This window comes from Ylistrum balloti, unplaced genomic scaffold (genome assembly GCF_031769215.1).
Source record: "Ylistrum balloti isolate Yb309-2 unplaced genomic scaffold, AGI_CSIRO_Ybal_v1 Utg369936, whole genome shotgun sequence".
In the NCBI taxonomy this organism is placed as follows: Eukaryota; Metazoa; Mollusca; class Bivalvia; order Pectinida; family Pectinidae; genus Ylistrum; species Ylistrum balloti.
This window is the reverse complement of record NW_026782046.1, coordinates 487,336-513,216: the sequence shown is the minus strand read 5'-3', so window position 1 is coordinate 513,216 and position 25,881 is coordinate 487,336. Positions and strand designations below refer to the sequence as shown.

Sequence of the window (25,881 nt, the reverse complement as noted above, 5' to 3'; positions counted from 1 at the left end):
TTCTGGTATTAGATCAAGGCTATTCCAGTGAAATATCCTGAGGTTTCTGGTATTAGATCCAAGCAATTCCAGTGAAATATCCAGAGATGATTGGTATTTGATCAGAGGTGTTCCAGTGAAATTTAGGAGGAAACTTGTTTTGGAGTTAATGTAGACTTACGTGATATTTGGTATTACTTCAATTCTTTTGATATCCCTTGCTTGGAAAAGTCTGAAATGCTTCTGTTTAGGTGTATATTTTCATTGCCGTGAAACATGTACAGTATTAAATAAATGTGAGCATGTTTTCTGTATAGCTTTACTTGTTCAAGATTACATCATCAAAATCATTGGGACTATCTGCTGTTATGTGAAGGTTCAGCAAGTTTAGAATAAAAACATAGTTCAGGATATTTTTTTCATGTTGTGAATAATCAAAATAAGAACAAAAGTAATCTTATGCACATATTGATGTAGGTTGTCGGGAAGAATTTTTTTGTCCTTTCTGTTTCGGTCTTTTCTTTACTTGGTCTCTAAGTTGACAGAATGCATCACTTTAATCATCTTACAACCTTTTTTCAGATTACTACAAGAGGGCATAGGAGGACAGGCACAAAAGCGGGGTGGGGTAAGTTTTGCTAAATGTATTAAAAAGGTTTGCTGATAATGTTTTGCTGATTACTGAAGTAATAAAATCCATGCGATAAGATTTACTTGAAGATTCATTTAAAGAATAAAATGAAGTTTGCTTGGTCATTTCTGCAGATTGAAGATCATATAACTTTGGTATAATACTTTGAGTTCATTACACTGAACATTTTTGATATTTTAACCTGTCCTGGTTTTTAGCAATCCACAATTGATGTAAGTATATTCATACACTGTAGGCCTTCTTTGTATTGTTACCCTATGTAGTGTCATGCTGTATCCCATGCAAGGCCTGGTGTAAGGGAATAAGTAGTTATATCGCAAAATTTAATATAAACCAGAAACCAAGATCATGAAGAAGGAATAAGGAAGCATTATATTTGTTATTGCCCTATTGCTTGAAAGCCCAATACCATGCATCAGTATGTATCATTGCACTTGTCAAATTTACCATTTCTTCAAGATCACAACAGACTTTGCACACTATATAAGATAATCATGTGAAAATCAGAGAATCTAGGTTTTATATAATATATATAGATTGATACAAAACTACTTGAAAAGTCTTTTGTAGACTTCAGAATTTTCACAAGTTTGCTTTATTTACTTTTCTTTTTTTTTCTTTTGTTTTTTAAGGAAATATTAGATAAAAAAAGTTAAATTTTGATTTCTGTGGAATTCTTGAAACATACCAAGTTGTCTGCTCTTATTCATTATAAGATGCATGTACAATTTGGGATTCTTGAAAAGCAAGATATTCTGAATTAATCAGAAATTTAGTTGTTATGTGGTGTACACTAAATCCTTGTATTTGAACTTGTGTGCTACTAAAACTTTTGATTAATGCAGGGAATTTCCTAGAAATAAATTTTGCACCTTCTTCAACTTAACTGAATGACATAGTCAGTATTGTGTATCACATTTATCCTTGTGTTTTTTTCTTAATGACTCATATTCATCAGGTTTCCCTTCATGTAAAATGTAAGTTAGTAAAATCTGAGACAAAAATTAATTTCAGCTAGAAGGGGAATCATTGAAAAAGCTAGTGTTTGTTTTCATTTCGGGATTTTTCATTGGTCAGATTTGAAAGAAATATTTTTGTCTTTCTTTTTTTTATAATGAAACTGAATTTCATTAAAAAATAGATTCACAGGAAAAACCCTGCAATGTGTGTTTTGAGGTTGAGTTTGACTGGTTTTACAGTAGAATAAGTTTGCATCATGCATCAAGTGTAGATCCTCACAAAATAAAATTTTCTTCAGATATTAACTGAAAAACTAAACCAAGCTTCTAGCAGTCCTTCTTGTGTGCCTCATGTGGGAAAAGGCACCATATAAACAACTAAGGATTGTGATAATTGTTGACTGCTATTCTGTCCATTTAAAATATGCTTGAATCAAACTACAGCCAAACTTAATAATCTCAATGTTAGCAAGATGTCTGAAAGAGGATACATTTATAAGATGTAACGTCATAAAAGCAGAAATTAGCATGCATGCACAGTATTAGCATACAAATATTGAAATAAATGGAATTGACTTTTCCTTGTATTGAAAAGTGATTCGTACCATATGTTTCAAAGAAACACCATTTGGTTTTGAATATCTGATAGTTGTGTATATAATTATGGAGATGCTGTGATATGTTATCTCTGTAGAATATCTCGCATCTTGTTTGTGAATTTGAGATCTTGTATCTTGTAGATTTTCTTGCACACTTGTTAACATTCACCCTCATTTTACAGAGCCTATCCCTTAAAGTCATAATTCTTGATGTTGTAAATATGGAAAATTTAATTTGAGTATCAATGATATGTTGATCCAGCTTTAAATTTTTGACTTGATTCTGTGATGCATGATAGAGTTTACTATGAATCATTAATTTTTGTGGGTGATTAATTTTCATTGATTTCAGGAGTACTCTTGATCCAAAAATCCCTATGTCCATGAACTTTTGAAATTAGTATAAGTAAATCTATTGAGCTATAATAATTCATGATATCATGTGACCATGTTTTTTTTTTTTTTTTTTGTGAAAATTGAAAACCACAAAAATACAATATTTCACAGTAGATCATTTGTTTGAGCATGTTTTGAATGTAAGTCTGCATGTTCCCTTTTCCGTGTGTTTCAGTCTGCTGGAGTGCGTAGGATGGTAAGTTAAGATTTCGGCATAAACAATCTGGCATGACCTGTCTCTGTTACGGACATTGAAGTATAAGTGGCAATGTTATAACCTGTATACTGTTAAGGACATGAGTATAGGTTTGGACAGAACATAATCTGTTCAATTTAGATGAAGATATGAACTTATTGTGATTCCATTGTGATCCCATTGAATTCTATTATTAATATTTTCCAAATAAAAATATCTTTTTTTTCACACTTCAATTCAGAGATATTTTAGATGTGATATAAATTCAAATTTTGAATTAGTTTTTGAGAATGAATAACCTTAGGTACATGTATTAGATTGTTTTTATCATGCCGTGAAAATTGATTTTGATAAATATTAAAAAGATAATTGCTGTGTTGGGTTGAAACTGTCACAGTTCCTTCAAATAGAGAGTGAACAGCTTGTGTTGACATGTTATACAGAATGTCTACATTCCTGGATATAATCCATGATGTTGCTTGTCATTACTCCTCTGGTTATTCTGATTGACAGGAAGGTGACGAAAAACAGCTTCAGGACCAGGTTCGATCCCTCAGAACATCTAAAGACGAAGTTGAAAAGAAATTCTCGTAAGTCTTGTATGTCGACAGTGTTTATTTTCATTTTTATGTACTTGTTTTCTTCTACACTTTGAGACAGGGTTTCCAGAGGATGTTGTACATCTATGCCTGTTCTCATTTAAATATAAAAGTTTTTGAACATTTTTGACGCAGATATCTCGGGTATAGCTTGAGATTGTGGCATAGCATGTAGTTGTATGTTATCTAAGGAATTACTCCTGCGACTTTTCTAACAGGATGCTGAAGCTAGATTTGGATAGAATTTCGACAGAGGAGTCCAGATTACGACGGGAGTGTAGTGAATTTGAGAAGAAAATGGCCTTGTTGAAGCATGACCAGAAAGAGGTAGGTTGCTGTTTATCTCAGAGGATAGAATACCTTATTTATCCAGTAGTAAACCCAAGCCTGATGATAGGCCCATAATTAGATTAAAGATTCCCGAAGCCCTTTCAGCTTTTTCAGGATAAATACAGTAGTATGGATACCCAGAGTGTTACGTCAGGATAAATACAGTAGTATGGATACCCAGAGTGATATTTCAGGATAAATACAGTAGTATGGATACCAAGGGTGTTATTTCAGGATAAATACAGTAGTATGGATACCCAGAGTGTTATTTCAGGATAAATACAGTAGTATGGATACCCAGAGTGATATTTCAGGATAAATACAGTAGTATGGATACCCAGAGTGTTATGTCAGGATAAATACAGTAGTATGGATACCCAAAGTGTTATGTCAGGATAAATACAGTAGTATGGATACCCAGAGTGATATTTCAGGATAAATACAGTAGTATGGATACCCAGAGTATTATGTCAGAATAAATACAGTAGTATGGATACCCAGAGTATTATGTCAGGATAAATACAGTAGTATGGATACCCAGAGTGATATTTCAGGATAGATACAGTAGTATGGATACTCAGAGTGATATTTCAGGATAAATACAGTAGTATGGATACCCAAGGTGTTATTTCAGGATAAATACAGTAGTATGGATACCCAGGGTGTTATTTCATCTTCTTTTCTTCTCTTCAGTTCCTGAAGGTGATCAGATGTAAAAGCTTGAAATTTTTCAGCATTGGTACACTGAAGTAGATAGTATATTGCAGCTTAGCATTACTGAGAATCAAACTGTATTATGAATACTTTTAAATGTCATAGTTCAGCTTGTTACTAAGTGGTCAGTTCTGTTTGATTGAGTTAGTTTGATGTTAATTTTAAGACTTAGTAGATGTGTAGTATTTTATAAAATGGTGTTGCGTTCACCATAGCTCAAAATTTGAGATGACCATCTTCCATTGATTGTCAAAGACATATCCTGACTACTGGATATTTTATTCAAATGAGATGACTTTATTTAGATTTAGTGGTAAACAGTATTTGATTGATATAATACACAGTGAACAAAACTTGTAATTCTGATTCCATAATCCAATATGGCTATCACAAATTTTGATTGGCAGATATACTTCATACAAATTTCTAGCTTGTGTAGAAGTCACCTTTGATAAAAAAATTTTGCATCACCAGAGTCAGAGGAAGGCAGACATTGAGGCAGAGAACAGAAGGAAGCTGGAGGTGTTACTAAAAGAGAAAGATCAGCTACTGGCTGAAGAGGTCAATTTACGCAAGCGAGAACAGAATAGCAAAAACAGTACCAGTGATCGGCTAGCAGGACTAGAAAAAATGGTTAGTATACTATACATTAGAATTCTCACACAAAAGACATACAATAGACAGTTTAAGTGAGCAATTTTGTAAAAGAATTCATGTGCTAGAAAGAAAAAAAAAAACTTTAACGTATGTAGCTGAGATTGAAGGACAAAAGAAAGATAGTATGATTAAGAGTTGGATTTAAGTAACTGTAATATAAAAATTAAGGGAGAATTCCCAGAGCTCTTCAACTCTGGCTTTCATTTTTGTCTGAAGTGTGCTGAGGGATTTTGATAGAAAGAAAAAAAAAAGATAAATTTTAGTATGGCTCTAAAACATTTTCAATAAATCAACAAGTTTGAATGATGTAATTGTTCGTCCATAGTCAACCTAACTTGATTTTTTTATTTGCACCATCTAGAAAACATTACATTTTACATTCAAAAATTCAAATTTTATTGATCAATACATGTATCTTGAAAGTAATTAAAAGTTTATTTAAACTAAAATTTGAAAATACGTTTAATGTGAGAAAAATATGTCATGTTTGTAGGGCTTATTTGTCCTTGGATAAAACCCAATTTAATCATTTCCTCTGAGCACATCTCAAGAGATTTGAAGAGCATGAATGTTTACTCTCAATTTTCAAATTATTTGTGTCAAGAGGTTTTTAGACTTTCTGTAATTTATGTTTGTCTGCTTGGTTCTGCTAAATCCATTGGTGTATTGAAAATGGAGCCCCATCAGCACACAGCAAGTAGTAAATAGAAAGAAAGCATTATCTTTTGAAGGAAGTGCACTATTTCAGAATGGTAGGGGTTTTCCTGTAAAGTATCCATGTCATAGGAATACATATACTCATGAAATAAATTCTGATAAGGTTTTGTGCAGGAGATACACACTTTACCACATAGGACTGTTAGAATAATCAACTTCTCTAGATAGTTACTGTTTAACAGACCTGCAGTCTGGCCATTGGGTATTTTCTGTTATGTTGGGAATAGTCCAAAACAAAAGTGTCTAAATGAAGTACATTACTCATCATGTGTGATATCTTAAAAGGGTCAGATATGGTACATCAAATCTGTTGACTTCTAGAATATGATTGAAAATGTTTTTACAGATGTTGAAGTGAAATGTAATAGTACCAACAGATTTGGTTGTAGTTGGTATTTTCAGTGTCAAACTAAATGGAATAATTCTTCTGGATTCTTACAGATCGCAGACCTGAATGAAAGATTAAAAATAGAATCCGATAATGCAGCTAAGTTCAAGAAAAATTGCTCAGAACTACAACAGGTAAGTCTATTGCTCATGTGCCAAATATGTCTTACATTTCCACTAGGGAGTACTATTTCTTGTCTGAAAAGGTGAATTACAAGGAGCCAACATGTGGGTGCTAATCTGTTGTCCCACTTAAGGGTTTTTCATACAATGTCTTGAGTTTTCATTTGCTGAGGAAATAAAACAAATCTACAAATTATTTCATTCAACAGTGTTTGTTTGCAATAGCTGTGAGGAAATAAAACAAATCACCAAATTATTCCATACAACAGTGTTTGGGTTTCATGGGTAAGAAAATACCAGAACCTGTATTGTATTACTGTAAAAGTAATGGAGCTTGAACTGAAGCTCCAGCATTTGTGGCTTGACTGAAGGTCAAAGCCTCAGTATCACAAATCTTCACCTTTCAATAACCAATCATTGTCATAGCTTATGGAATTTGATAGTGGTGCCTTACCAATAATGGATTGAATAGAAGGAAAAGTTCAAAATACTTATAAACATTGTCAGTTGTCTTTCTTCTTAAAATAAGATAGCCTCAGTAGTTGAAAGCAGAAAATACTTTTTGAAATTAGTTTTAAGTTTTAGTCAAATAATCTGTATGTAAACAACAAACTTATTAAATTGATATTGTTTTCTAGCGATATTCAATCCTGGAGTCCAACTACACAGACCTCAACACGAAACACACAGAAGTAGTTAGTATCCGACAGTCATTACAGAAGGAGCTTATCGATTTCCAGGCTATCCTAGATCAGGAACGCAACTCCCATAGCCAGAGCTCGGCTCATACACAAGAACTCAACGGTACAGAGCATTAATATCAAAATGTTTACGTTTGATTCTCTATAGAATTTGAAGAAATACAACACAATCGTTGTAATTTCTTGAAATAAACTTGAATTCACATAGTATAGCATCACTTAATTTATTTATTTATTTTATGGAAATATTTTATAAGATGTATTAAGTGGAAGTATTTTACAAGAAATATCTCTAAGAAATATTTTTGTAGATTTAATAGAAGTATTTTATGAGTACTAGATGAAGAACTGTTTTACCTAGTGGCTTTCTTGCCATTGGTTTTTAACATATTTAGATATATTTAAATAATTAATTAGATTAAATAATTCATTGGATGTTTTGGATGTTTCATTTTTCAGAAAGAATAGCTAAACTTCAGGAAGAAAAGGAAAGAGCAATTGAAAAAGAACATAATCTCAATGAAGAAATACAACGCCTTAATGAATCTATTGGCCGACTAGAAAAGGTAAAAAAAACAAGGATGAAATCCCAGACTTTAGAAAAAATTGCTTAAGTAACATAGAAGATTCATAGCAATGTGACTTGTAATGAGATGCACTTAATGTCTTCTCCTTAACATATGTTAGATAAGTAATACACTGTCATCAGATATTGGTTTGATAAAGCCACCTATCGTCTGGGATTAATTAATAGTCCATCAATCCAAAAACAGTTACTGTTAAGGCAGTTTTTTCGATAATGTTTATTGGAATCTTTCTCATATTTCAATACTTCATTTCATTTTGTGAGTGATATTTTTTTTTTAATGCCTGACAAAAATGTTATGTGCAAGTTATGCTTGAAACATTCAAAGCATGATATATTTCCTGGAGTTGAAGGAAATTTCTGATTTTTGTTTCCTTACCTATGTTATTAGGACAAGAAATATATGGAGATAGAACTGGAGGCCTACAGGAGGAAGCTAGACACTGAAGTTGGCTCACATAAAGACACTGTTGCTAAATTCAATGCTGACAAGAGGACTCTACTCATATCGTCTGAGGAGGCAAACATGGAGGCTGTGAAAGGTCAGTTTTTACTGCATGCTAAAAAAATAGATTCATGGAAAGACAAAACTTTCTTTTAGAGCTGTTCATGAAAAAACATACATTTGACCCGAGGACTCAAAATAGATCACTTCTATCCATGATTTCCTGCCTGTTATTTCTGAGCAACATATAATGAAATTCTATGGGTGGTGCCCCCATACACAAACCCTGGTTGCCTGAGGGAGATGATTTAGCCCAATGATAACATAAATCATTTTCTATAGATATCAGAGAGAAAGGGGGAAAATTAAACAAGAAAACAAAGAAATATCAAAATTAATTTATCTTACACTAGTGTCAATTTGGTGATATGTTGACACCTGGTATATAGTTTTAATTTGTACAGCTGTTCATAAAAAATTGAAACTTCAAATCTTTTGCTAATTGTGATGTGTGATTATTTGCAGAGATCCAAAATAAGTATGACCAGGAGCACAGGACACGGATGATGTCAGAATCACGACTTATGGATATTGAAAAGAAAAACTCAGAACTTTTAGTAGATATTTCTCAGTTCAAACAGCAGGTGTCTTCATTGCAAAGTTCACTAAGTTCTGAACAAGAAAAGGTATGTTGTGACAAGGGTTTTAAATGAATTTGTTTAACGATATCTTAGATGAAAATTTTACAAATTAAACTTAAAGAAAAGCAATATTATCATTAAGAACCTACCCATATACTATAGAATGATCTCTTTCATTATATGAGAGTAGTTTTTTGTGTTCAGAATCAAATTTTCTGTAAATATTTTGGCGTAATTTTCCACAAAGGTAAAGAAATCAGAAATGAAAATTGAAAAAAAATCCTTCAAATTGTTCATAATTTATCTAAATTTCCTTTTTTTCTCTTCAGTCAAGAAATTTATCATTACAAGTTGAACAGGAGATTCAGCGAAGGAATTTAATGCAGGGTGATTTCAAAGTGCAGGCTCAAGATTTGACAAAAGCAAAGAGCCTAGAAAGACATATTCAGAAGGTAATATTGTCATTGTAAGATGTAAGGTTTACATTTTTTAATTCAGTGCTACTGATAAAGTGATTAGAGCATGTATAACATCATAACAATATAACTTCTGTAAATCAAAAAAAATTTGTTTAAAAACTTGAAATTTTGAGAATAAATTATTGTAGAGCATTTTGAACTGAAAGATGTTCCATATAAGTTTTTTTCTTTTTCAAATACATGGTTTTATTCTTTTTGGAAACTTGTCATCATTGTTGGGATATAATTTACCTTGTTGCTTTCAATTTTGTTTCAGGAACTTGATGATGCCAAAGAGGAAAAGCACTATTTGGAGGAAGAATTACGGAGACTGAAAGAGTGAGTCGTCATGTTTTGGCATAAATATAGCTGATGAAACTTGTTGAATATTTTGAAGCAAAATGAAAATTTTTTTTTTTGATAAAATCACTTTTATTGTTATCAAACTTATTAAATGCATGTGGAACATTATTTACAATATTAGAAAATCTTGACAAAAAATGTTTCCATCACAGAGATATGTCAGTCACAGATTTACAAATGAAGGAACTTCAGGACCAACTGGAGGCAGAACAGTATTTCTCAGTAAGTACCAACCATGGATGTGGTGAAAAACACCTTTAAACAAAGTCTAGTATATAATAAGGTTTATCGGTAATTTTCATTTTATAGTGACTTGTTATCATTTTCATTATCAAAATTTGGATATGTAAACATCTTCGCAAGGAACCATCATCTTTTTATGACTCAATATTGACCCTCAGATCACTCTCAGAAAGGAATAAGATTTCATTGTTTTCCTGAATCTTTCTGTACCCCCTTTCACTCAGTTACCCAAAGGCCACTTGCAAAGATATAGGAATTATTGGTGAAAGTTAAAAAAAAAAAGATAGAAGATCCTGATTAGATGTCATATTGGACTTTTCCAGTGAAAGATTTATCCCACCAAATGACTCGGGTATTGTTAAGGGTTACCACAAATACAAGTTAATTGTTGATTTGCTTAGAAGAAGTAATAGGCTGTTAACTGAACCATGGATAAAAATATTTCATTTTGGAGTCATGGGGTCAAGTTTTACTGGAATATATCCCTCAGTAGTAGTATTTATGATAAAATTGGGTTTGTATTGTAGTCACTATACAGGACGCAGGTGAAGGAGCTTAAAGAAGATGTGGAAGAGAAGAGTAAACAGCACCAGGATGCGGTCATGGACCTAAAGAGTGTAGAAAAGGAAAAGTAAGCACATAAATATCTGTTAATATTGATAGCTTTTCATATTAACTAATGATTCTGATACAAGATTGAAAAGACCAATTAAATTTTTAGGTCATCTGACTGAAGGGTCGTAAACATTTTCAACTTCTTCTCAAGTTCTACATGTCTCATTGAGCTGAAACTTACCTGAAATGATCATGACATGATCCTGACCAAAGTTTGTTAATTTTGGGTTGGTCCGAAATCCAACATGGCCATTATGGCCACCATCTTGAAAACACATTTTCGACATCTTCTTAAGCCCATGGGCCTCTTGTTAAATGTATAATCATTTTAATTCTGAGTTTTACCTGTGATTTAGCAAGTCATAACTTGACTTGTCTACTCCATTTTTAGAATGCCTTGAAGTTTAAACTTTACTGTTGCTGTGATTCATCTCCAATGTTGAGTACACTTTTCCTCCCAAAATTCTGCACTTCAGGATATTTTTTTTTATATTTTGTGGTGATGAATGTCAGCAAATATTTATTGAAACCAATGAATTTCTGCACCTTCAAAGCCACTGGGATCAGTTGTAGCTGATGAATTCAATGATCTTTTGCTAAAGATTGTGACGGGTTTGGAAATGTTTGTGTTGATATTTGATCAGAATCATTGTTAAGCATGAAAGTTGATTTAAAATGACTGTATGATATGCTGACCTCTTATTTGCTTAGTGTGATGTGTACACTCCAGACATGTTGACCTTTCTCCTAGTGATTGCTTCCCATATGATATGAATATAACTTAATATGATAATGAAAGATGAACATATAATGAATATGACAATGAAAGGTGAACGTGACCCGTCATTCTAGGATGTTTATACCAAAATGGATATTCCTACTGATATGTGTGTTTTTCAGAGACTCCATGGCTGTTCAGTTAGAGATTGCATTGTCCAAAGCAGACTCTGAGCAGCTGGCCAGATCTATCGCAGAGGAACAGCTATCTGATGTGGAAAAAGAAAAAACAGTTTTAGAATTAGAAATTAAGGAACTAATGGGTCGACACAAGAGTGAGACTAGCAAAAAGGAATACCAGTATCAGGTGGTAAGGATCAACTGGGTATTGATGTGCAAGTGTCTAATAGTTGGAAATTGATTGCAAAAGTAGTGAGGATAAAAATAAAAATTAATAAACTTAATTCTGTTCATTATCAATTTTCTGAAGTTAGGTGATTCAGCCATTTTCACTTATCAGAAGTTTAGATTTCTGTTTCAAAAATCCGAGTCCCTGTTGGAAAATTTCTTGACTGATTGACTATTTATCTAAAATTGATAAGAATCTCAGAAACATTTAACTTTCATCTTGTTGCATTCAATAATGCATTGGTATGGTTGTAGTCATTCCTGTCCTAAATTTCTGCATTTGCTAGAAACATATCTTCCCAATTAACCTGATTTTGTCAGGTTAGTCTAATAAAAGAGGTTGGTAACACTGGCCCTAGGTGCCAATATGATACTTACTCCTGTCAGGGGTTGGCTTATTACCAGGTATAGACTCATTACCACCAATCAGCTCGTTGCTGGATAAAGAAAGATAGAATATTTGATACATGCAGAATTCCATGAAATAATACTTACTTTGGTAAAAAGTAATAAAATACATATATCCAACAAGGGACATAGAAACAGCAACTTAATATCTGAATTCAATCACCTCTTTGGTCGATTCTTATTTGACTTACCTAGAGTCCTCTCATTTGGTAGATATTTTTACTGGAATAGTTCTTAGGGCTAGATTTCTGCCACCTACATCGTTAAACTTTGATAATTTGTTTAATGAAATGAAATAAAAACCTTAACTTAAAGTGGAACGTATTATTCATTTGATGTTAAAAAATTTGTTTACATTAATCAAGTGAAATAATTTCTTGTCATTTTGTCACAGCTGGAAGAGTCAAAGCGTGACCTTGTAAAACGAAACCAAGAGATTCAAGCAGAATGTGATGAACTTAGTAAGCAAATGAAGAAAAAGGCAGAAGGTGAGAGTTATTGTAGCATTGATACTTTATTTTAGCTGACTGCAGTGATGTAGTAAAACATGTCTATTTTTAGAATTTTTTATTTTAACTGTTTAGCCTAACTATGAGGTCCACAAAAGGGTGCAGAGAAAAATGACCTTTATAGATTTATGGGCTTTATACAGAGGTGCAATTTATATCAATTGTATGACATTTAGAATGGACACCAGTGACTTGTATAGACAAGCATTTGTTATATTAGAGATGGTATTTATAGATGAGTATATGTTACATAGAAGTGACCTTTATAGACAGGTATTTGTTATATATTGGTGACCTTGATAGACAGGTATTTGTTGTATAGAGGTGACCTTTATGGACAGGTATATGTCGTATAGAGGTGATCTTGATAGACGGGTATATGTTGTATAAAGGTGACCTTTATAGAAAAAAATTGTTATACAGAGGTGGTCTTTATAGACAGGTTTATGTCATATAGAGGTGGCCTTTAAATTCAGGAATTTGACATAGTTACACACTGTTGTATATATATTAACTAAGGATTTTTCATGTTCCTATGGTAACTGATCACTTGTTCAAAAAATGTAATTAAGATTTTTTGAATACTTCGTCTTAGACATGTGTGTCTTATATGACTTAATAATAAATTCAGTTCCAGTTTTTGTATGTGTGTGTGTCTTATTTATGAATCTTTTATGATACAATGTTTTTATTTCTTCAGAGTTACGTAGTGCACAAACACATAATGCAGAGGGTGCTGGAAGTGAATTAGAAAAATTACGAAAGAATTTTGAAGAGGAGAGGATTAAAAAGATTCAGGTGAATATTATGTATATGATATATGTAATACTTATTTGAGAGATAGTTATTGTTTGTCTGAAATTTCAGCAGTTTGTTAATGTATTTATATTGTATTCATAATGGGAAGTTTTGCTCATTTATGGTTGTACAACTCCAGTTTCTGTAGTAAATAACTAAATTAAGTGCTCTTTTTTGTGTCAATTTCAAGTATTTCAAGCTGAAAAAGATGTAAGTAATATGTTGACTTTGATTTTGATGTTTGATAGGCTGTGAATAAGTTAGCAGAGATAATGAATAGGAAGGAGTTCAAGGGAAAGAACAAGAAGAGCACTCCTGATGCAGATATGAAGAAAAAGGAACGGGAATTACGCAAAGCTCAACAGGAACTTCAAATGGTATGTCAATGCCTTATGGGGCCTGAGTGATAGCTTCTAAACAACTAGCTTAATCAGTGGTGTAGCCAGTGTTGTGATTTAATGGGACTCCGTGATTGTTTCTATACTGTAAGGTTGATAAGTGGGGTAACCAATTTAATGATTAAAAGGAACTCTTGTCAAAAAATAAATGTAAATGGAATTCTTTCAGACATTTAGACTGATTTGAAGACAACTTGGGGAAGGGGTGGGGGATGAGTTGGGATTGATTATACACAAAAAACTTCAATTCTTTGCACTCTTTTGTGAATTTCAACTGAAAGAGAGAGTTATTTCAGATAAAAATTAAAAATTAGGACACACATCTTTCATGATGGGATTTAACTTCGGAAATATGTATCAAAAAAATTACTTCAACATTTTGAAAATGACAGTTATAGCTGATTTGGCTACCATCTGAATTTGATATTGTATATAGTGGTATAATTTGATATTGTATATAGTGGTATAATTTGATATTGTATATAGTGGTATAATTTGATATTGTATATAGTGGTATAATTTGATATTGTATATAGTGGTATAATTTGATATTGTATATAGTGGTATTGTTTCAATGTTTAAAAGTATGACAGAGAATTAAATAGTTTTGTTGTGTACTCTAGGAAAGAGAGAAGTACAATAAGATGATTGAGAAGTACTCAAGGGACCTGAGCGAGACACAGGCTGCATTATATGAGGAAGGCCAGCAACGTTCCAAGTTACAGATGGAACTGGATGCGAAAGACAGTGAAATTGAGTTATTGAGACAAAAGCTTACTTTCCTTAATGTGGACACTGCATCAGTGAATAGTGGTAATGGTGAAAATGACGGAGACCTTAGTATCACAGGTATATCTCCAGTAACCTCGGACACGCTCATGGAGGGTTGGCTAGCTGTACCCAACAAGTCCAATATTAAAAAGTATGGCTGGAAGAAACAGTATGTGGTTGTTAGTAGTCGCAAGGTGCTGTTCTACAACTCCGAGAATGATAAACAGAACGCAGACCCTGTATTGGTGCTAGATATTGAGTGAGTATATTCTGAGAGGAATAGTATGTTCATACATATATGATTTAAATATCTTTTTACAGAGATACAATACTGCAAGAAATATGCTGTACATGTTTGTATCGGTACTGCAAAATTGTGTATAGCAGCAACTGTTGTCAAGTTTGATATTTAGTAACTCCTCAAAGTGACTTTTATATTCAATGATTATAACATGTATTCAAAACCCTTAAACAATAAAAGTTAGAAAGAAAATTTCTGTTTATGGGTTACCTTATAAAGACTCTTAATTAGGGTTTACACGGTGTTTGTCAACAATTTGTGTTTTAAGATAAAATTTTATATTTTTCTCAGTAACAAAATGACCTAGCTTCGTGGTAATAAGCCTGTAGCATGCTGGGATAAAGGGATACCAAGTTTGTTTGAATGAATGACCTTGACCATTTTTCAAGGTCACAGGTGTCAAATATGCTAAACTACAACAGGCAGTGTTATCTTTTCTGTTTCATTGAAAATTAAGCCCTCAAACTAGAAACAATAAAATCTTGTAAATATGCCTATATCAGTTCTGTTCTGTTTGCCCCAAAACTGGTACTGATAGACAGGTTCTAAAACTGTTCAAAGACCTGTAGACCTCAGGTAACCTTTAAGGCCCATTGGCCTCTTGTCTTATTTATATGTAAAGAATAAAATAAATGATGCATGAAAGAATGGAGATTTTGAAGGTATTTTTCATAAGACATTCTATGATTGAAATGCAGAAGAAGAAAAAAACAAAGTATTTAGTGACTATACATCACAATGTCTTCCAATAGAGAAAAACAGTAATGCCTGGCAAGTAGATCGTTTTGTTTTCCATTTCACAGAAAACTATTCCATGTACGACCGGTGAGCCAGGGTGATGTATACAGAGCAGATGCCAAAGATATCCCCCGGATATTCCAGGTAGGACTGAGTCAGATAATTACTATCTTAGTTAATGTAGTAAAAACAGCTGTAAGCTTATCTAAGTAACAAAGTTCTTCCCAGAGTTGTGCCTTATTGACGTGTTGTTTTATGACTACTTAATCCATTGTTCAGACATTTTTTGTACAGGTGCATGTAGAAAAATGATTGAAACACATATTTTGAAGACTTACGAGCATCTTGGAAGTAAATGTATGGGGGGAGGGAGATACAGAAACAGAATGAAATGATTGCCTTCTGATAATGTAAATTACTTTTTGAATGTACAGTGGAGAAACATGACGTGGTAATCCAATATATTTCAGGTCCTGTATGCTACTGAAGGAGAGAATAGACGTCCCGATGAAATTACTCATGATTTGAATCAGGTAGATGTAAATTAATTTTTTACCCCACAGTCCGAAAGTGTTATCTGTTTTGAGACAGCTATGTTGTAGTGATAAAGTATTATATCAAACCTCTTATAATTATTATGGAGTAAACCAGAGAATTTGGGCCAAAATCACTGAGATACTTTAATGGAAATTAGATTATTCGAAGGAGTTATCTTTGTTTCTTTTGTTTTGGGTAAATTATGAGAAAATAAAAAGTTAAAAAGAAAAACATATCTAAGTATTCATTAAATGTATAAAACAGAGAGTTAAAAAAAAGGTTGGAAGCTATAAACATGGATTCACTCGACGTAGAATTAATTGACTGCACAAAAGGGCTATTTTCACACATATGAAGAGAGGTTTATTTGCCAGTTGTCAGACAAGCATAATCATTGTATTTTCATTCTTATGTATGTATTATGGTATAATTTTGTCCGTCCATCGTCAATTTTGATCTGTTCAGATATCTCCATCCACAATTTTCCATGACATAAAGTTCTGTTTTTTTTTTATGGTAATTTGATTCAACTGCACCAGTTCAATTTTATTTGATGTAATTGATATATTTCACCGTAAAGTATAACTATGTATATCTTATTTTCCTACACAGGACAAATCTGCAATGGTTCAGCACAAAGGACATGAGTTTATACCCTTACATTTCCGTACCCCAACAAATTGTGATGCTTGCAACAAGGCAGTGTGGCATGTTCTTCATCCTCCACAGGCTCTCGAGTGTAAACGTTAGTAAACGCTAGTAAAAGACAGTAAAAATCCATAACTTAAGCAGAGAATTTTAATCAGAACTCTACAACACTTAATCCAAAAAGCCTGTAACTTTATACTACTTTTATGATTGCTAGTTTGACAATGTTTTCAGAATGTTTGATTCAGAGTTGGGACTTAATTTAGCAAAAGTCTTTTATAACATTTGTATTGGTTATATTCATGATAGATTTAAGCCAGTAGTATTGACATGAACTTGTTATATCCACACAACAAATTTGAACATTGATAGACATAGATTGTTATCTGATAAATTTTGTGATTGTTATGGTCTACCAATATCAAACAGGTTAAATTAGCTGTTCTGTTTCGCCTTTAATTCAAGCTTTACTGACAAAATTTGATGTCAGACCAAATATTTCTATTTTAAATTCTTTATGACACACAACATATCAGATAGTTACTATGATGTGGTAAGCTTAATTTGGAATTGAATACTATTGAAATTTTCAGGAAGTATTGTGAATTTCTGCCAACAGTAGAATTCCAGTTACTTTTATTCTGGCAAATGTAGTTAGATTGTGGGACAACTAGACAAGTGTGATGATAGATTGTGAGACAACTAGACAAGTGTGATGATGTAGGTTATGAAACATGAAAAACTGATTCTAAAAGACAACTCAGAAAGTGGAACAACTAGATCAGTAATTGCTGTAGTAACAAGACTAGTAAATAGATAAAAATTTTGAAAGGAAAGCATGTCCATGATGCTCATGACCTTTACCATCGGTAATATTTACTCTCCTTGATTCCAGGATGTCACATCAAAGTACACAAAGACCACTATGACAAAAATGAGGAATTTGTAGGATATTGTAAAGGTAAGTTAAGATGTATATAATTGAAAAAATATGTTTATGTAAAAACATAAGCCATTAGCGAGTGCTGGTTAGAAATTCTTGTTCTAACAACTGTTGCAGTTAATCAGTAAAAGTTTTTTTTAGCTCATCTTGTCCAAAGAAATTTTGAAAGTTCTTCAAAATCTCACTTCTTCTGTAGAAATGAAAGGATATTGCCTGAATTTGATCAATTCTGAAGGGGAATCAATTTTGTATAGATGTTAGGTCTTGGCCCCCTGGGTTGGGAGGGATGAGGGCCTAATTGGGAAATGTTAGTTCTTAAAATTCCTCCTTCTGTACAAAGACATCATCCAAGTTTGGTCTGAAGCAATTTTTTATGAAAAGTGTATCTAACTTTTGTTTGACCACAAGGCTGGGACCCAAAAGGGAAATTATATCAGAAATCACTAATCATATTTGAAATTCTTTATTAAATGACTGGATTGCTAAATTTGCCGAGTGAGCAATACGGGCCCCTTGAGCCTCTTGTTTATCCGATGGTCCAAATTTCATGACTTCATCAAAAGTTTGAAGGCAAAATGATTTTCTCTTTATTTCCTTTTCATGTTGTTTGTTTTTCATTGTTGTATAATTGTTTCTTCCTATCTGCAGTGAACTATGACCAGAACATCCAGGCTAAAGAGATGTTGTTACTAGCAGAGTCTATCGACAAACAGAAACACTGGGTTACACACCTGAGTAAGAAGATTACCAAGAAGGGAATAGTCAGTTCTGGAAATCTTGGGTAATTGTTTACCTATTCTTGTACACATTTTTTACTAAAATAAAGACTTGCTCTGATCGTAATTCACACATACTGTATTTATCCAGCAGTAGGTTTATGCCTTATAACTAGCCCATGGATATATTATGTTCTGCTGTAAAATTATATACCAGACACTATCCATTGGCTTAAGGAATAATATACAGTTTCATCCTCATTGTTATGGATTATAGTACATGTTAATTGGTATCAAGATTTATCTATGAAATCAAGTGCCAATGAAAATATATATTTTTTGACAACAACAAAATTTGAGCCCCATAAAAACAATGATATGTCATTTAAAACTCATTTCATTACTAAAATTGAATTTTGTTTTTCATAGTACTTCTCGTGGCACAAGACAGTACTCCTCGTTTGGTATGCAACGCCAAATTGGAAATCAGAGATCGGCATCCACACTTCCTCCGAACACACGGCCAGTGTGATCCAACATCATCAGAATAATCATTTCATCATCATTTTTAGCAAAATTATAATTAAAAAGTATGGTGACTTTGACTGATATGTTTTCTAAATCATTCATCTGTCGAGGTATTGGATCACGAGCTGCCAATGAAATATGAAGGAACATATCTGGCTATTCAATAGACAAATTTCGCTACATTTTCCAACGAAATAATGGCCACTGTTCTTGCTCTTGCAGAATCATGCAGAGTTTGAATAGTTTCTTTTGTGAATTGTCATAATTGTACACTAATTATCTTAGCACAAAGTGAGGATCTTTATCATATTTCTGTTACTGTGAGATACAGATATGTAGTTCCAGGATAAAACTAAAGTTTATATACATATATGTTGTCAGAGTGATAAATCCAAGAATATGCAATACTGATACAATAATCATAAAATCAAGATCATTTTAGACTTTTTTTTGTCATATGTATGGAAAAAAACCCACAAACAAAAAGAGCCTGATTTTACTGTTTATACTTCATCTTCATTAAGAAAATTTGCTAGAAAACCTCATGAGGTTTAAAATGCCAGTGTGGTTGGGCTAATCCCGTCTTTAGATACTGCCTCGATCATTGCCATTGGAGGTACACTTGGAGTAAAACTCCAGAAAAGTATATTTACCTTCAGCCTAGATTTATTCTTGGCACTTCAGATTAAATATCTCATTAATGCAGGCCATGTTTTGCAGTAAGATGTACGTGTAGTAAGATATTGTGTAAATACCAGCTATTTCTCTCTCCTGATACACACCAGGTTCCATCTAACCTTATTGTAAAGGTCATAGTATTTCTGTGGATCCAATTTGGCTGTATTTGCAGTAATAATTTTTCATTGAAACAAATCCATGCAAAAGGAACAGAAATGCAAGCATTGTTGCGATGCGTTACCTTCAATTTTTGCTTTCTTATACTGCAAAACCACACAAATTTGGACTCACAAAAATAAAAGTTATTTTTTGTGTAGCTATTATCCCATTAAGTCAGTGTAAATGCATACATTTAAATGTACTAACCAGTTTGTGCATGGTTAAAGGAATATATAAGAATGGACGAGCAAATATGAGATACGAACAATTTTGATGTAAATATTTCTGTGTTTTTGTATTTGTTAATGTTACCACAGTATGTATGTGTTATATATGTTGTATAAAGTCTTCATTCAATGTACTTACTGTCGAGAGAGTCTGGCTGTAGTGCTAGTCTGATACTTTGTCTCTGTACACAGTTCTTGTAAAAGGAAAGACACTTTTAATGGATCGATATGACAGAAATTATTCTGTACAAGTGTCTGGAATGTAAATTTCGTGTGTTCCTGATTGGAGGATAATGAGTTTACAGTATGTTTTGATATCATCTATATTCAAAACCATGTAATTTATTGAAAATATAGCAATACACAGTCCAGTTTATTTAAGGTGAAAGAACCCATCTTTTTACATCAGGTTATTTTAAAATCATATTTTGAGTAAGTCTTGGATAGCAATCCTTCAGCTGAAGTAATGATCATTTTGATTATGAGATTTGTTAAAAAATTGATGTCCAGGATTATTTCTGATCTTCAATTAAAAGCATGAGATGAAAATTTATAATGTAAAAGACCAGATGATATATTTCGTTTTTTCTTAGGTCATTGAATTTCTACATGTGATTTCATTGAAATTCCTTGAATCAAAATTAATCAGTTGGAAAGATTTTCCATACTTTTGAAATATGCTGGCTGAGACATTGGTCTTCTATGGATCTACTCCAGTATCAATACAGATGAATCTCCCCAATATTGTTGGAATGATAAAAAGTGCAATATTTTCATAGGAATTTTTCCAATCTACACTGGAACTAATGCTGCTGAAATTGAGAATATTGGTTGTATTAAGACAAACTAATTATTTTGTCAAATTTTTAATTTTTTCTCCAGCTCATTCAAACAGTGAATGATTGAATTTCTTTCAAAACACACGAAAACATTTTGTGCGACTTTTGTTTTTGTTTTTTTTTTTAATGAGAATCACATTTTTCCTTATAATGTTGTAATTGTCTTTCAAGATTTGTTTGTTTATTCGGGTTTTTTTTCTCTCTTCTACTTTTATACTTTTACTCATAAACATATTCAACCAAAATTAAATTTGATCTATTCAGATACAACTGAGTCTTTCTGTTGTACGAATTAACAATACCAATTTGCTTGACTCCTTTTCTATACTGTTTGCTCCTATGTAAGGCCTTGGTGTTTGTCCGTTCAGTGTTTCCGTGTAAAAAAATCAGGCGTCACTTGTATGATATACCCCCTAGTAAGCTCACATATAAATATACTCATGAAAAGCACTTCCCTGTTAAGTTTGAAATAAAATTCAAAAGAGTGTTTTTTAATTATTAGAATTATTAATGCATTCCATGATGTCATTTGTTAATGACCTATTTTTTAACCCTCCCATTTGATTAGTTTATAGATCAAACTTCTTAACTTACTACTAAAGTGCTAGCAGAGAAAATATTTATATTTTGGTTAATGTCAATGGTGTTGTAAACCTGTGTTTGTGTAATATTTCTGTGAAATTTGTTGGACTTTAGATATATGAGTTTAATATTATGCAGTGGCTTTGCTTGTTTAGGCATTTCATAAATTGAGCAGAGCTATTTTTTCCCCCAAACCTTTATACACACTATGTTACGACTATGCTAGCTGATGGTGTAAAGTTTACATTTAACTACAAGGTAAAGACAGTTCAATAGCTCAATATGTATGATTACTTAGTTCAGGAAATGGAAGATAACAAAGCAATTTTAAGTCATTACATTTATTTTGTCATCGCTGCTCTAGGTTTCATCGCTCCCGTCTGGTGAGTCATGTGTTTCGTAACATTTTTGTGAAACTATGAAATCTTAGATGCCACACTTCATGTTTTCACTGTGAGAAGTTTCATTCAGAAAGAAATTGATTTCCTTAAATAGAGATTTGAAGGAATATTCTGTATTTATGAATTGTGAGAACAGATTTTGTTTTAATATTGGATATTGTCAAAGCACAAGATAACATTCAAGTATAAATTCATTTTGGTTTATGTAATTCTATACTCGATAGAAATCTGTCGGAATACGTAAGCTTTCTCTGTTGATTATATAAGCTCCTGATATTAAGAATTGAGGGATGTAAGAAAAGACTTCATACCATTTCTTGTTGATACAAAAGAAAGAAGTTTGCAAATAGATCTACTCTTGAATTAGTGCAAGTGAAGTTAACATGTCAATTAATAAGTTTCTCTTTAAGCTATAATTATATGCAAATTGTCTTAAAGTAGTCATCTTTGTGATTTCAGACCTCAATCTCTGCAATTTTTATTGATGATAGTATCATATATTTGCAGTCACACAGAGACTTTACATCTGGAACATGTCTCAAAATCACACATACATATGTGTAGGAGCCTGCTGAGCACAAGAGTAGTGCTGGTATATGGATGTAACTAGACTGGGTAGTTATATATATAATTTAATGTCACAGCAGTTCAGAGGCTGGGCTAGCTTGACTAATGTGTTCACTTGAACTTGTTGTGTTACATTGTTGATAAATTATGGTGCTGCCACTGTTTGCATAACTGTTGATATTATGTTTAACAGTTTTTTTTTTGTTAAAGACACAATAGTTGAGTTATATCAGTCATGTTCCAATATTGTATGTCAGCAAAATTGATAAATCTTTGTGAAAATCTACCTTGCTGTAAAATATTGATAAAGAATAATTATTACAAAATGTACAATAGTTGTCAACCCAGACTTACAGCATTTTAAGCTGATATGGGATAATGAAAGTGTGTAAATATGTATGTATGTGCATGTATGTATGTAATGTGTGGAATTTTACATGAATGGAAGCTGGTATTAATGAATATCCCCACTTTAGGCATTTTCCATATATGGTATATAGGTTTAAGTTGATTAAGAACACAAATCCTGATTGAGACCCTTTACCACTGCTTTTAAAAAAGTTGCTTCAGTTCTAGGCTTTGCATTTATAGGATCTTATATCTATTGTTATATATCAGACTAAAACATGGACAAGGATAGATCTCCAAGGAAATGCATCATTATTGTTATTTTATTTTCTTTGTTTTGTTGCTGTATAGCAAACTTTTCCGATCTCTTCATCGAATGATAGGAAGTTGAAAGTTTTTGCTTTCTGAATATTTCAGTGTGCATGGTTGTGACTATTCTTTATTTTTTCTTTCTTCTTCTTTTTTTTTTTTTAGAGCTGATTACTTTATATGAGAATATATTCAAAATGATCAGAAATGTAGATAATACCAAACCACTTCCATTGCATAAAACCTGTTACATATTGCTTCACAGTGATTCTCAAATGTGTTGGAATAGGACATGTATTTCCCCAATTTTGTTGAATTTTACGCAAGTTCTCCTTTTTTTTTTTTTGAGTTAAATCATTGAACTCTAAAAATAATAAAAGTATTTGTAGGATGTCTCAAAAATAATGCTAAAAGTGTGGACACAGACTAGTCGTTTCCCTTGTGGAACTCGAATCATTCCAATTTCCAAATTGGGCATTCTGCTTCAGAATATGAGATGACCTTGACTGCTCTACTTGCCCCAGTAATCCTTGCTATCACGTTTGTTTCAGGTTACATCTCAGAGAAATCCACTGCTATTATTTCACTGCCCAATTTCGATGTTTAGACATAGAATATTTGCAGTTCTTCATCATCAATTATAGTTAGATAGAATTTAGAAAACAAATGTTCTAGAATCATCTCTTCTCGTTGGTATGTTTAATCTCTAAAATCTTTACACGTAATGTTTCTTATCTTCAAGATTACTGATTAGCCATCAATGTATACGGTACTGTAAATGTACTTAATTTGTCGCATTGAAAATTCAGCACATATCATTTTTGGGCATATTAGCACCATCGTAAATTCAAGCATCCATAAAAATTGCTATTTAAGCAGCATAAATAAACTAGCTCTATCATTATTTTAGTACAATACACTCGGTGCGAAATGCACTAAAGTGAGATTTAACACTGAAATATGTATGTTTACATCACCTAATTTCATCAAAATTTTCAATCAAGAGTAGATCTCTGAACTGGGAGAAGGGAGATCATTATTAACTTCAAATGTACCTTATATCAAAATGTAAATATAATCATTTCTGTTATACAAGATAGAAAAAATACCTTCTGACATCATGATAACCTTATATGGGGAAAGCAGAAGTGGGGTCAAAGGTCACATCTTAGATGTGTATGTCTCATCATCAAATACACCTGCAGTTTAAACTAGATAGGTGATATGTATATAAATAAGTTATTTACCAGTACTAGTTACACTTAAGCATACCAATGCTTCTTCTAATGTATTATCAATACAATTGTTTATCTAATTTACTCTTGTATATTATATACATGCCTTGTATCAGTTCTGTTTCTTCAACAACAACAACAACAACAACAATTATGTGATATAAACTTAATTAAAACCAATTTAACAATACATGTCATATTGTGCTAATAACATGTATGGTTGCTGAAGCAAAAAGTGCCTAATTTTAGTGCACCATTTATATTAAAATATTAATGATATATTCCAGTGTTTGTTATAAATTACTTGGCAATTTGAATAATTTCTTGAGGTCAGCAGACAGAAATGGCATTCGTGGAACTATGTTCAAGTAAATGTTAGTTTATTGCTTTAATGCAAGGATTTTATTTGCATTACATGAACAGTTTTATTGACAGGTGTAGTCATTGTATGAAAGACTTTAGTACCATAAGAAAAAGAAAAATTATCTGATTATGACAAGTTATGTTATCTGGTCATTGTGAGTTAAGTTATCTTGTTATTAAGACTTATGTTATCTCGTTATTATCTCCTGCCCAACAAAATGGTGGGGATATTAAAATGGGTTCCATCCATCCGTTCATCCGGATGCTTCTTTCTGCACAACAACTTTAGAAGGACTGGTTTGATTTTTAGCTTACCTGCCCCAAAGGGCCAAGTGAGCTTATGCCAAAATGTGGGGTCTGTCGTCATCCGTCAACTTTTCATTTAAACAACTACTTCTGAAATACCGAAAGGTGTAGAGTTATCATATTTGGCTGGAAGCTTCCTTTGATGAAGCCCAACAAAGTGACCCATATTCAAGGTCACAGAGGTCAAATGTGTTTAAACCTTTAAACGACTTCATCCAAAATACCTGAAGGCCTAGAATCATTATATATGGTGAAGGTTCCTTTGATGAAGCCCAACAAAGTTTACGAATAGAAATGACCTTGTCCCATATTCAAGGTCACAAAGGTCAAATGTGTTAAAACCTTTAAACGACTTCTTCCAAAATACTGGACATCCTAGAATCATTTTATTTGGCTGGACGGTTCCTTTGATAAAGCACAACAAAGTTTGCGAATAGAAATGACCTTGTTCCATATTCTAGGTCACAGAGGTCAAATATGGTAAAACCTTTAAACAACATTTTTTATAATAATAATAACCTTTATTTATCGTCGTGTACAGGTTAACAACAAACATAAGCTCTGTAGAGCTTTTATTATGACGCCGCTGAGGGAACAAATGTTGTTTCAACGGTGGAGGAAAATCCACGGGGGGGAAACCACCGTGCCATCTTAGGGATAACAACTTACCCTATAAAACATCACTCTCTTTTTCCACCACTGCTGGGGATCGAACCGAAATTCTTGGGAGAGTGAGTGGTCTGAAGCTCATGCCTCATTGCAGACAGTATTAATGACTGTGCGCATTAGCGATCACGGCTACCGAGATGATTATGCAAAAGATCTAGGATAGTGATATTATTCTAAAATAGGTTCTCAATGATGCCCGGTAATATTTGAGAACAGAAATGACCTTGACCCTGGAGGGCTTGGGAAAAGTAATGTTATGCTTGGGATAAGTAATGTTACACAGTGAAAAAAATACATGTGAGCCAGTTACATATGTTCTATTCACAGCATTAAAATAAAGAAAACATGATCGGAAAGGGAATTGCAAGAGCCTCATTTTGATGTAAGATTCTTCATAATTATAGTATAAATAAATAAG

The 25,881-nt window shown here is 32.6% G+C and overlaps 1 protein-coding gene across 1 annotated transcript in view; it reads left to right on the top strand.

Moving 5' to 3' along the window:
* The window catches only part of LOC132547136 (rho-associated protein kinase 2-like), a 48,974-nt gene extending 24,570 nt beyond the window's left edge, over positions 1-24,404 (top strand). Inside the window, exons 12-36 of the mRNA XM_060210891.1 lie at positions 562-607; positions 829-843; positions 3,295-3,371; positions 3,599-3,707; positions 4,899-5,057; positions 6,240-6,320; positions 6,947-7,112; positions 7,469-7,575; positions 7,987-8,137; positions 8,566-8,726; positions 9,011-9,133; positions 9,417-9,478; positions 9,655-9,724; positions 10,273-10,376; positions 11,261-11,447; positions 12,288-12,381; positions 13,103-13,200; positions 13,449-13,577; positions 14,222-14,628; positions 15,474-15,552; positions 15,879-15,941; positions 16,558-16,690; positions 17,489-17,554; positions 18,185-18,317; positions 18,682-24,404. Of these exons, the coding sequence (XP_060066874.1) occupies positions 562-607; positions 829-843; positions 3,295-3,371; positions 3,599-3,707; positions 4,899-5,057; positions 6,240-6,320; positions 6,947-7,112; positions 7,469-7,575; positions 7,987-8,137; positions 8,566-8,726; positions 9,011-9,133; positions 9,417-9,478; positions 9,655-9,724; positions 10,273-10,376; positions 11,261-11,447; positions 12,288-12,381; positions 13,103-13,200; positions 13,449-13,577; positions 14,222-14,628; positions 15,474-15,552; positions 15,879-15,941; positions 16,558-16,690; positions 17,489-17,554; positions 18,185-18,317; positions 18,682-18,784 (2,923 nt within the window). The 3' untranslated portion in view covers positions 18,785-24,404. The remainder of the gene's footprint in view (positions 1-561; positions 608-828; positions 844-3,294; positions 3,372-3,598; positions 3,708-4,898; positions 5,058-6,239; positions 6,321-6,946; positions 7,113-7,468; positions 7,576-7,986; positions 8,138-8,565; positions 8,727-9,010; positions 9,134-9,416; positions 9,479-9,654; positions 9,725-10,272; positions 10,377-11,260; positions 11,448-12,287; positions 12,382-13,102; positions 13,201-13,448; positions 13,578-14,221; positions 14,629-15,473; positions 15,553-15,878; positions 15,942-16,557; positions 16,691-17,488; positions 17,555-18,184; positions 18,318-18,681) is intronic.
* The last annotated feature ends 1,477 nt before the right edge of the window (positions 24,405-25,881 follow it).